Source organism: Excalfactoria chinensis, chromosome Z (assembly GCF_039878825.1).
Source record: "Excalfactoria chinensis isolate bCotChi1 chromosome Z, bCotChi1.hap2, whole genome shotgun sequence".
NCBI lineage: Eukaryota > Metazoa > Chordata > Aves > Galliformes > Phasianidae > Excalfactoria > Excalfactoria chinensis.
In genome coordinates, this window is record NC_092857.1 from 4,237,514 (window position 1) to 4,250,226 (window position 12,713).

Genomic DNA, 12,713 nt, shown 5'->3' on the forward strand with positions numbered 1-12,713 from the left:
TTAAGCGCTACGTCGCGCAGGGGCCGGATGAAGTCTCCCTGGAGGTAAGCAGTTCCAGGCGTTCCTTGGTGTCGTGCACGGGAGAGTAGTCTAGGGTGTGAACGGCTCAGGAATCTTCTCAGACACCTTCAGAATGTCTGGTGAGGTGAAGCTTGGAAGGTTTGGTTCCAGCTTAGACTTGTGCTGGGTCGAGAGGAGTTGAGCCATCTCTCCAATATGGTTGGATTGGGCATTTGAACCTCGTGATCAAGCAGATCCCGCCCAGTATGGGAGCCTGGTCTCTGACAAACAGCAGACCGGGTGTGAAGTGTGCAGATGTGTTCAGAAAGCCCTGCTAACTGATGCCCGTGGTTAAACTGGAGCTCCTGCATAGGCTTTGTCATAGAGCCTGCTGCTTTTGAGAGCCGTTTCCTACTGCAAAGCTGTCTTGTGTATGTTGCGTAACTCGTCCCTCCAAGGTCAGTTTTAGAAAGGAAAATGCCTTGGGGACTGCATTGGTGCAATTGCTGTCAAGCTTTAGGCTATTCTGCAGTGCAGAAGAAGGCAGTTATTTGAGCTGTGTTTTCCTCACAGCTGTGCTGAAGCTGGGGTTGACGTTTCAATCTCTTGCAGGTGGGAGACATGGTGTGCATTATTGCTATGCCACCAAAGGAGCTGAGCCCCTGGTGGAGAGGCAAGCGTGGCTTTCAGGTAGGCACATGCTTCCAACACGAGAGCACAGCACAACTTCAGTAGAGTCAGGAATCTCAGGTTGGAGCTGCTCTGCCTGCACAGGATGGCTTCTGGATGCAAACAGTTGCCCTGTGTCGGTGTCAGAAGACCTTCCCTTTGGCTCTGGGCTCGGGCTAATGCCCAGCTGTCTTTTTGTTCTTGTTACAGGTTGGATCTTTCCCTAGTGAGTGTGTGGAACTCATTAGCGGAAAGGTTCCAGAGTCCCTCGTCAATTCGTTGCCAAAGCCAGGTACACATGTTACATTTGATACTGCGGGTTAGTAAAATGAGGCCAGAGCGTGGCTTTCAGGGGTTTTGTTAATGCCCGAGTTGAGCAAGATTAGCAAGAGGACTGCATTAAGCTCCATGGAAACATGCAGAGATCTGGCCCAATCCCACTGTGTTTCTTATTGGGCTTGGGGAAGTCACAGAATCCTCCTGGAATGGCTTGGGATTGGAAGGAGCCTAAAGGATCCTCAGGGTCGCCAGCCTGTCTGTGCATTTAGCAGGAGACGAGAGCAGGCTGTCCAGGGCCCCTTCTGACCTGGCCCTGGGCACTTGCAGGGACAGGGAAAATCCGTTCCTGCATGTCCTGGTTGGGAATGTTCTTCCCATTGTTCCGTGCTCTGTCAAATGCGTTGCGCTCGGGCTCGTCCAACCGATCCAAGCCTGAAATGAACTGGTTTCTCTGTTTTGTTTCGCAGCGCCGAAGAAACGGGGCAAGCTCCCACCCTTCCTTCGTTCGGTGGTGAAGGCGCGCCCCAGGAGAGCGGAGCAGCCGGAGCCGGAGAAGGAAGGGGTGTTTGGGTGTGACCTGGGGGAGCACCTTCTCCACTCTGGCCGTGATGGTAAGGAACAGCCCATTCCTGAGATATTCCTCTGTTGGGCATCTGAAGATGCAAGGGAGATCATATCCAGCAGTTGTTTCAGCCTGAAAACGTAGGAAGGCTTCTGGCCACAGAGAGCATAGTGCATCCTTTTCCTAGCTCTTGTGGTGGTGAGATTGGATTCCTCCATTCCTGAGGGAGCTGTGATGGGACTTGCAGTGTCTGTGGCTTTGCCAGAGTTACTTTCTCCAGGCTGTTGATAGGTGGTGGCATTTCTGGAAAGCCAAGAACACATCTCTGTGCAGTTTCCTCACAGCTGTCTCTGCCAGCTTTCTCCTCTAAGGAGGAGGCAAGCGGTAGCCTGGCTGGGCTTAGAGGATGGGATGTGAGAAGAGCACGGCATGAACCAGGACTTGAGGAAGAAGCTCAGCTAACAGCTGTCTCTTGTTCTGTAGTCCCCCAGGTCCTGCAGAGCTGCTCTGAATTCATCGAGCAGCATGGCGTGGTGCGGGGGATCTACCGCCTGTCCGGCGTCACGTCCAAGATCCAGCGACTACGGTAAGAGTGCTGTGACTGACGCAACTGTCAGTAGGGGCATGTGCCATGCTGCGGGCGTTCAGAGGAAGCCCTTCCTTTTCTTGACTGTACTTGGTGTGGCTTTGGACTTGTTTTCGTCTTTCTCAAAGCCCTCTGCGCAATTCTGTGTCCTTCTCTGCAGCCATGAATTTGATTCAGAGCAGGTTCCTGAGCTGAGCGTCCGTGACATTCACAGCGTGAGCTCCGTATGCAAGATGTATTTCAGGGAGCTCCCGAACCCTCTCGTGCCCGAGCAGCTGTATGACAAGTTCTCGGTAAGCACAGGGCAATGCCTTGCACTGCTTGGCCTTGATGTCACAGGCTGCATGCTGCGGTGTTCCCCTGATGCCTCTTGGAAGGCATCAAGTCTGCCTCGGTGCTGAGCACCAGCGCGCTGTCCCCACGGTTCGCAAAGCTGTGGCAGCTCTCTAGGCTGACTGGTGTCTGAATGCCTTCCTGCCTTTTTCCAGGACGCTGCTCGTGCTGCTACGGAGGAGGAGCGGTTGCTCAGGATGAAGGACGCCATCCAGCAGCTGCCCGCTCCTCACTACAGGTCAGTGCTGCGCTCGGTCTGCTGAGCTCAGCCCTGCTGCCTTTCAGAGGGTGATGATGTGATTCCAGGTGTTGCCTGACACCTGCAACATCATGCGTCTGCACGCGGAAGCGGCTGAAGGCTGCATGGGGTCAATGGACTGGGTCGGTTCCTTGGCACGGGGGCACGGTTGGTGCAGCCGATGGCTGCAACTGTGCTTTGCAGGGCTTGGTGCTGCAGCGTGGTGGCACTGGGAACGTTTTATCTACTTCCTATTCAGGGACGGTAGCAATGCCATCAGCTAGCATGAAGTGAGGTTTGTTTTGTGCACTGCAGCACGGTTTGCTTTTTGGTGCTGAACATCCGCCCCTCTTGTTTTCCAGGACTCTGGAATACCTGATGAGGCATCTGGCGTCTCTTGCTGGGAGCAGCTCGGTCACCAATATGGACGCTAAGAATTTAGCAATCGTGTGGGCTCCAAACCTCTTAAGGTAAACTTCTTTTTCTGTTGAAGCACAACGCTTAGTTCTGCTCTCCAGAAAGAAAGCAGTCCTCCCTTCTTCTTCCTCTAGTGTGCTCTTCTCCTGTAAAAGCTGTCAGAAGTGGCTGGCAGCAGAGGAGGAGCCTGGACTGCTCTCCCCCAGGCCCAGGGGCCCAATTTCTAGATGGCAGTTTCTGCTCTCCTGTTGAGCTGGGACTGCTGTGTCCTTGATCATCCAGGAGAATTTTGTCAGTGGCATTGCTGCTTGCCCACTGCGGAAGTCTCCAGAGCCCAGCTGGACTGCTTTGGGCTGCAAAACTTCAGACCTGGGGAAACAGTCTTGGAGGAACGACTTGTAAAATCTGCCTTTTCTTCAGATCCCAGCAGAGCCAGTCTGCCTGCGTCAGCGGAGGAGCTGCCTGCTTAGAAGTGCAGACGCAGGCAGCAGTGGTGGAATTCCTGATCGGCAACACAGACGTCCTCTTCCACACCAAATCCACGTCAGCCGTGGGAGAGGGAGCAGGTGAGCGTCTTCCTCCGTTAGCTTGATCTTGATCCAGTCCAGGCCCTCTACAAGATCATTCAAATATGCTTTGACTCTAGATGGGACAGGAGGCTTCTGGGCTTAGATGAGAATATGGCACCCTGTTGCTGGATCCCGAGAATGTCCGAGGCCAGACTTTACATGGAGAAAACCATCCCTGCCTTTAGGATGTTTTGAGTGGGGGTGAAGCATGATTGAAGTGTGGCAGCAAAGCTTTCTGAGTTCCCAGATCCGTTTTCTAGGGCTTTTTTTTTTAATGCCTGTTTTGCTACAGTGCGCAGCTCTTAATGATGACTGTGTCCTTTGCCACGAGCATACCACTGAGCATCCAGTTACTCTGAGCTCCTCTTCTTCCCGTGGCTCGGATAAGCAAGTCTGAGAAGAATGCAGAACTGGGATGGCTGTGCTGCTGCTTTCTGATCCTCCCTCTTACCTGCGGTTTTCCCTTGCAGGGCACAGTTCTGTACCTGGGCCCGAGTCTGTGCGGGAGTCTCCTCCTGCCACAAAGCTGCTCACCCTGCAGGAGGCGCAGGCTCTGAGAAGAGGCCAGAGCAGCTCTCCTGCTGTGGCACAAAGCAGCGACATCGAAGTGGAGGAAGACCCCGCAGCCGTACCAGGGAGATTCCACACAGTCCTTGATTTTCCATCTCAAAGGTAAAGAGGATTTCCCTTTCCAGCCCCTATCATCACTGGTCAGGTGGGCTTTCTTGGTTTACTTTTTGTCCATTATATCGCCAAGGATTCAACTAACACAACTCTAGGCAGAGCTGTTGGTGAGTCTTGTTGGCACTAGAAATTAAAGATGGCAGTGAGCTGAGGCCGAGGAGCTGTTAACGTAAGAGTCAGAGATGCTTTTGAGCCTCCCTTATGGCTGCACAGTTCCTCATAAAGCAGTTAACGCCTGCCAGCTCCTGTCCTGTCCGGCTGTGGAGCCTTTGCTCACATGCTCTGCATCTTGCTTGACATGATTGAGAGGAAAGTAGCCAGCAGGGCTTGAGGGCTGAGCTGTAGGAATGGAAGCGTCCTCTGCTGTTTGAAACAGAGCGCGTTTCCAAGCTGTGTTTCAGCAGAAAGCAGGCAGTGCCAGGAACGGGCAACTATTGGCAAGGGCTCGGTTCGAGTCTTCCCTCACCCTGCACCACGACTGACAGCATTCTCTGTTTTCTCTCCAGACCAAGTTCTTTGAGAAAGAGGAAGGAATCACCATCTGGCAGCTGGTGTTCCTGCTTCTGCCTGCGCAGACCACCTTCTGTGGGCAAACGCCAACTTCAGCGCAGTGCCAGGGAGCCCTCACAAGCAGAACTCGTGGTCCTGGCAGGTAAGGGTGCAAATCCAGCTTCCAAAAAACTGTTTGACAGCAACACAGGTAGAATTGATGCTTCCAGTGGGCTTGTACCTCCTTCCAGCATTCAAGCCCGTGTCTGACATCTTCAGCTGACCCCTGTTTTCCCAAAGGAGCCTCTCAAGCTGTTTGAAGCCTACTTGACAGGCAGCACCAAGCCTTTGCCTCCAGGGGCAGAGAGAGTTTGACACTAACCCCTGTGTATCCACTCCTTCCTAGGTGAATCGAGCCCTTGTGAGGCCAGAAGAGCCGGGTCAAGTGCTGATGGCTCAGAGAGTGCTTCCATCAATGGACAGCTCATGGGAAGCCCAAGTCGCTGCACGTCCAATATCAGCCTTGAGTGTGACAGCAGCGACGGAAAGAAGGAGGTGACCGTTGTTGAAGCGCTCATTTCTCCCAGCTCTCCTGAAAGGGCTTCCCCGAGCCTGACAGAAAGCACCGTCACCAGCCTGGACTGTGGCCCGGTGCCTCTGCAGTGCAGCCCAACCCAAACACAGCCCGAATGCCCCGACAGCGACACCTCCAAGCAGGACCAAGGCAGTGTCGCTGAGGAGAAGCCGAGCCTCTTGGAGGGGGACATGGAGTCAGGCTGCAATTCAAATGAAAGCCTTCCGTGTGACAGCAGAGATGGACAGAAGGAGGTTGTCGTTGTTCAGGCACACATCTCTCCCTGCTCTGCTGAAGGGACTGACGTGAGCCAGCAAGAAACCACAGTCACCTGCCTGGACTGTGGCCCGGTTGAAAGCAGCTGAAACAGGAGTTAATGAAGACCCCAGCATTAGGACAATGGGGCAGAGGATAACTACACTGATATCCCACATGGTCTCTACAGTGTTGGAGGTGAAAGGGGGACATTGGCTTTCCCCTCAGAGATTTTTGAAGTATAAAGCCATTCTAGTGGAGCAAGATGATGAATAACAGTAACACATATTGTAAATCCAGCTGCCTTTCTTAGTGCAATTAAAAGGAGAACCTGTGTCTCACGACTGTTTAGAGACTATGGAAGCAGTATATTCCAGTCGCAGAGACTTGAAAGAAGAACCACTGGAGGATGCGGAAGACATCTGGTACGCAGACAGGAGCAGCTTTGTTCGACATGGGAAGATAAAGATATGGACTGATTCAAAATATGCCTTTAGTGCTGTTCATGCACATGGAGCAATATGGAAAGGAAGAGGACTGTTGTCAACCCAAGGGACAGGTCTTAAACACACTGAAGAAATAGTCAGACTCCTGGAGGCAGTCCAACAGCTGGAGAAGGTTGCTAAAATGCACTGTTGATGCCACCAAAGGGGAGACAGTGCTGAAGGAATGGGAAATGCGCTGGCTGACAGAGAAGCAAAGCGAGCGGCAGAGGGTGAGGTGGTGGAGGCTTCCTTGATTCCAGATGGTAACATGCAGGTGGATGGTGAGCCAAAGCACTCAAAAGAGTATTGGAACTTGATAAACGATTTGGAAGGGCAGGTAAAAGAGGAAGGATGGACCTTTCCACCACAAGGGAAAGGAATGATTCCAGCAGCCATATGATGGGCTGTGGTGACTGAAGATAGGAAAACTCACTGGGGAGCAGAAGCATTACATAAATATCTTGTTCAACGAGTGGTCACCCGAAATTTGTATACTGCCATTAGGCAAGTGACCCAGCAAGGTGAAGTTTGTTTACCAAATAATCCTAACACAGGCCACAAAGTTCAGTTAGGGCAAATAGGGAGAGAAATTATCCAGGACAAGAATGGCAGGTAGATTTCTCAGAGCTCCCAAGAAAAGGGGGGTACAGATACATGTTAGTTTTAACAGATGCCTTTTCAGGATGGCCTGAGGCATACCCGTGCCGGACTAACCAGGGCAGGGAAGAAACAAAAGTTTTGTGACAGGAAATAATTCCAAGGTTCTGGGTGCCAGGAACAATCTCTTCAGATTGAGGCCCCCATTTTATTGCTAAAGTGGTTCAACAAATCAGTACTTTATTGGGAATCAACTGGCAGTTGCATACAACTTACAGGCCACAGTCAGGCGGCCAGGTGGAAAAGAGGAACCATTTATCTAAGCTGCAAATACTAAAAGTTGGCCAAGAGGCTGGGATTCCATGGTTGCAAGCACTGCCTCTGGCACTTGTGAGAATTCAAAGTAAACCCCAACCAAGGAAGGATGAAGCCCATATGAAATTCTCTATGGGTGACCTGTGCGGTGCCTTTGTACTGCAGCCCAGCCCAAAGACAGCCCGAGTGCCCCGACAGCGGCACCTCCAAGCAGGACCAAGGCAGTGTCACTGAGGAGAAACCGAGCCTCTTGGAGGGGGACTTGGAGTCAGGCCTCCAGTCCCAGAGACCAGGCAGCAACACGAGCTCTGAGCCACTCTCTCCTCAACAACAGAAGATGAATCCTAGCTTTCCCCGGACCTCTCCCATCCTCCTTTGTCCGACTGAATAAAGGCACTCTGGTGCTCAGACAACACCTTGACTGTGTTCCGAGTCTTCATTCACATTAACCGGGATGAATGCAAGAAACAGCAAGGCAGCTCAGCTTGCATCAGCGAGAGCTCTGTTATTGTTTTGTAGGGGAGCAAATAGTCTCTAGCATCCTGGATGCTGCTCATGAAAACCCCAAGCTTCCTGTCTGTGGCTTTGTGATGCTTTTCAGGGCCCCTGCTGCTCTTCACTGCCTTGGCTGCTCCCTAACACCTCTGTCCTCCTGCCATGTCCATTCCCAGCTCCCACCTACAAGCTGGCCCTGCAGATTGTCTCCAGCCCTGCCATCATCACACTACGGCAGGAGGAGCTCACCCTGACCAACATCAGGCAGTACTGCCTGCCTCTCTCACTCTCTAGACCAAGTGTAACTACGCTGTCGTGGAGACAAATGCTTTCTGTCACATCCTCCATCCCCAAAGCCATTTACCGGTAGGCGGCTCTTGCAGAAGAAGAATCAAGCAGCAGAACCTTTTGCTCAGCTACAGCACAAAAATGCTACAAAAGCAGAAACAACCCTCAAGCTCTGGGTCTGCGGGTCTGCACAGGCATGCATGAACTGTGTTTGATGGTACCCCCATCCTTGATTTCCTTCCCTGCTCCTTGTCTGATGGCACTGCTGAGCCAGGAACAAGCTGCCCAGCGTGGCAGAGCGTGGTGCAGAGCTGTGCTGGGACCTCTGCTGCAGCTTGGCGTGCAACCTCATCCACTTCTCTGACAGACCTGCTGATCCCACGCGTGCCATCGGGATGCTCTGGCACGGGATGTGCCTCCAACCCAAAGCTCCTTCCCACCTCCCAAGGAAAAGCAAAGCAACACAACCATTGCCAACAAACCTGCCCAGGAGTCAGCAGGGAATGCAAACAGCATCTGGCTGCTCCCTTGCACTCCCGTCCTAAGTAAGAGAGCCCACAAGGACTGGCTGGAAAATCAGTGCATGACACACGTGAGTGTGCACAGGATGGCTGAAAGCAGTGGAGTTCCATGAGTTGTGTGTTTGTGTGTGTGTGTGGATTTGTGCACGGATGGTGTTGCACACATTTGTGTTCATGAGTGTCCAAACCAGTGGGGTTGCTCAGGTGTGTGCAGGTCAGTGGGTATGTGTGCAAGGATGAGCATGCACATACATGTGCGTGCACAGGGGTGTGCAGAGTGTTGGAGTTGCACAAGGACATTGTGGTACCGTTGTGTGCATGCACTTTGGGAGTGAAAGGAAGGGGTTACACATGTGTCTGTGTGTGTGCGCACAGGGCTGCACTAGGGGATGTGGACGCGTGAGTGTGTGTGAGCACACGGACAGTGCATGGACGCAGTGGCAAAAATGTGTGCTTGCACAGGGGTGTGCTGAGGAGTTGGGTTGCACACAGGTGCACACAAAGGGATGTTTTCTGGCAGTTGTTGGCACATACGCGTTCCCAGGGATGGTTTGCACACGTCTGTGAATGCAAATGAGGACACACGATGCGGCGCGTGCACGTGTGTGTGCAAAAGGGTCGGAGTGGTGCACGTGTGTGCGTGTGCGTGTGGATAGGAGGAAGGCTGGGGTGCAGGTTGCCCTCTGCCGTGGTGAGTGGGGGCTCACGGTGTTGCTCAGTGGTAGATTTGTTCACGTTGAGTGCTCTCAGGAAACTCGCTCAACACTGAAGGCCTTGCAGAAGTCTGGCTGAGTGATGTCAGTTGCTTTTCCTTTCCCCACTGATGCTGTCACTCTGCTGTAGAAGGCCTCCAAAGTGAGCAGGCTGCATGTCTCCGTTTCTGCTATTTCTCCATTTCCTTCTTGTTGCTCCCTGTAAGCAGCAGGTTCAGCCATGCTGCTTTCCTGCCTCCTCTGCTGGATTTCATGTGGTCGGGATGAAGCTCAGAGCTCCATCTCTGAGAAAGTTTTTCGGAGCAAGTGGCCATCTCTTTTCCATTCCTTTGCCCCTCACAACAGTTTTCCAGTGGCTCTTGTCCAGTAATTCTTTGAACAGCCTGCAGCTGACTCTGCTGAAGCTCAGGGTCCTGCCTTTGCTTTTTGCCAGGCCCGCATTCCTTGAGATGAGGAACTCTAGGAGGGCATGGTCACTACAGCCCTGACCACCTCCAGTCTTAACCCCTGGCGTGCACCATGTCCAGTAATGCTTCCCCTCTGCTTGGTGTGCTCAATGCTTGGGCCACAAAGTTCTTCTCAGTGCACTCCATCAGTCTCTCAGATAGCTGGCAGCCAGCCATGCTGATTTCCCAGCCTGACTGGAATCCCCCATCAAGTTGAAAATCAGTGAGCACGATGCTGCTGGTAGCTGCAGTAAGCAGGGCCCGTCAACAGGCTCCCTGGGCCAGGTGGCCTGGAGCAGACCCTCAGCTGCAGAAGCCCATGATTGGTTTAGTCCCTAATTTTACCCACAAGTTCTCAATGTGATCATGGCTGTTCTTAGTCCTCTGCAGTCAGCTTCTTCATATAGAGGGCAAATCCCTTGCCCTGCAGAATTCCATAGTAACAAGCACATCTGCTTTGTGTCAGGCTTTTGCTTTATTTATTTATTTATTTATTTATTTTTCTTTTCCCATTTTCTACGTAGGAAAATTAATTTCTGAGCCAGGAGAAGAAGAAGTGCAACATGCAGCAATCTTCCTTACACTGCGCAGTTTGCATGAGTAGCCAAGTGCTCCTCAGGTCATGTGTGCTGCAGAGCTGACCTTGGTGGCAGGGGCTGTGTCTTCATTTTCTACCTGTCCCGTGGGAGCATAAGAAGACTATTGAGAGCAGGAGCTGCACAGCAAGATGAACAGCATGAGAAGGTAAGGCTGAGAACCAAGGACACAGCTTTTGAGTCACTGACCCACCTGTGGCAGAGGTTAGGATTTCTGCAGGTATGGGAAATCATCCCATCACTTAGTGCCTTACAGGGAGCTGAGAAGCTTTTCTTGCTCAAGTCCTGCTTCCCAGCTTAACCACCTCCAGGGAAGTAGATGTCACTTTTCTGGTGTCCTTCAATTCCGCGTCCACATTTTCCCAAAAGCAAAAGAATTTGGAGGTAACCACCTGCAGTGAAGTGAGCGATTTCCGTGCCTATTTCTGATGGTGGCAATGACTTTGGAGGTCACACTTAATTGACGGTGCCTGTTTCCATTCTGACAAAGGCTGTTGTTGCAGCTGACTTCCCGAGGCTGCCATACGTGGTGGTGATGCAGCCTTGGGCTTCTGAGTTTGCATGAATCCCACCTTTCCTTTTTCTCTCTTGCAGGTCAGCTGGTGCTGGAAGCGGACGGTATCTCAGTAGGAACGAAGGTGAGTGCAAGAGCAGCTGCTGAGGGGAGGAAGGAAATCCCTGCTAATGAGCTCTGAAGCATCTATGGGTACGGTACCGAAGGAGGCAGCAGTGATGCTGGAGGGCACGTGGTGAGTGCGTGGACAGGGTGGCACAAATGCGTGCGTGTGCTGAGGATTTGGGTTGCACACGGGTGCACACAAAGGGATGTTTGTGGTAGGTGTAGGCACGTAGGTGCTCCCAGGGAAGGTTTGCACACATCTGTGAATGCAAAGGGGTGCACAAGATGCAGTGCGTGCATGGGGGTGTGCAAAGCAGGCAGGGTGGTGCACGGGTGTGATTGTGCACATGGATAGGGGAAGACTGGGGTTACAGGTTGACCTGTGCTGAGGTGAGTGGGGGCTCACGGTGTTGCTCAGTGGTAGATTTGCTCACACTGAGTGCTAACAGGAAACTCACAAACCCTTTTTGTTTCGGCTGTGTTAGTGCTGTGATCCCTTGCTGCTGGGATGGGGTGTTGGAAGGATGGTGTGCGTGCCGAGCTCCCATCTCTCTTGCAGGAATCAAGTGTAGAGCAAAAGGGATGTTTGGATCAGGTGACCGCAAGAAGGCTGGCTGTTTGGGATGGTGGCAGCTGATGGAAACAGGTATTCCGTTCAGCTTTTAACAGAAGTCAGGGGTCCTGGAGGAAGAACGACTAGGTTCTTAGATGGCTTCAAATGTGCACACCGAGTACGTCTGTCCTGTGCTGTGCCATCTCTGCTTCTTTTTGATGAAAGCATTTTTACGACCATGTGTTGGGCCTGTTTGCTTGTGGAAGGAGGAATGTTAGGCACAGTTCTCACCGGGAACTTCTGCTAGGATTTCTGTGTAATTTGAATCATGAGTGTTAGCACAGTGAGGTGAAGGAGGGCCCCAGAAACAAGTTTGGTGCTGTTGAAGCACTGTGTGATGAGAAGGTGGGAGGTAACACGTGCTGGCAAATGTGGAAACCACTTTGGGATTGAGGTGAGAAGGAATAAAAAGGCAATGACGGAGCTGACGGCAAAGAGTTTCCTGGGGAGGCTAGGTGCTTGCTTGGGACTGGATCCGATCAACTTCTTGTTTGCTGGTGTCCATCTGGGGTTTGTGGAGCCATTTTCATCCCAGGGTCTGTCTGGTAGGACTGGGGCCTGGGCCATGCCAGGGCGAATCGTGCACTTTGCTCTCATTCTTAGTGCTTGTTTTTGCTCAGGAGGGCAGGTGGCAATCCTCATGGACCAAGGCCTGCCGGTGGGGTTTGTGGAGAAAGAGGTCCTGAGGGCCTGGTGTGACACCCATGGAGCTGTAGCGAGGCTGCATCGGTGTAAAACGCAAGAAATCCACAGAGATCTGCAGGTGGGTTGTGGGCTCGAGTTATGCCAGAGGCGATGTGCGTGCTCCTTTACGTGTGCGTTGTCCGCCTGCTGTATGGCGGGTGGGCTTGGAAAGCTGGTACCGTGTTTCTGTTGTCGGGAGAAGCAGGTATAAACTCTTCTCTCTATTGAAAGATTTAACAAAAGAGCCTCTACTTGCTTCTTAGCATATGAATCATAGAAGCATAGAATCACCAGGGTTGGTGAAGACCTAAAAGATCATCCAGTCCAACCGTTCTCCTATTTCCAATAGCTTCCACTAAACCATGTCCCTCAACACAACATCCAGTTGTTCCTTGAACACCCCCAGCATCGGTGACTCCACCACCTCCCTGGGCAGTCCATTCCAGAGCCTGGCCACCCTTTCTGAGAAGTAATATTTCCTAATGTCCAGCCTGAATCTCCCCTGCTGCAGCTTGAACCCATTCCCTGTAGTGCTATCAATAACGACACGAGAGAAGAGGCCAACCCCCAGCTCACTACAACCTCCCTTCAAGAAGTTACAGAGAGCAAGAAGGTCTCACCTGAGCCATCTCTTCTCCAGGCTGAGCATTCCCAGCTCCTGCAGCCTCTCCTCATATGGCCCCATT

At 52.2% G+C, this 12,713-nt stretch overlaps 1 protein-coding gene across 1 annotated transcript; it reads left to right on the top strand.

Moving 5' to 3' along the window:
• Positions 1 to 639: 639 nt before the first annotated feature.
• LOC140263878 (rho GTPase-activating protein 32-like) lies at positions 640 to 5,709 on the top strand. The gene is made up of 10 exons (XM_072359190.1): positions 640 to 690; positions 880 to 961; positions 1,416 to 1,559; positions 1,994 to 2,096; positions 2,257 to 2,389; positions 2,585 to 2,667; positions 3,030 to 3,137; positions 3,505 to 3,650; positions 5,233 to 5,477; positions 5,698 to 5,709. The coding sequence occupies exons 1-10, from the start codon at positions 640 to 642 to the stop codon at positions 5,707 to 5,709; spliced, it is 1,107 nt and encodes a 368-aa protein (XP_072215291.1).
• The last annotated feature ends 7,004 nt before the right edge of the window (positions 5,710 to 12,713 follow it).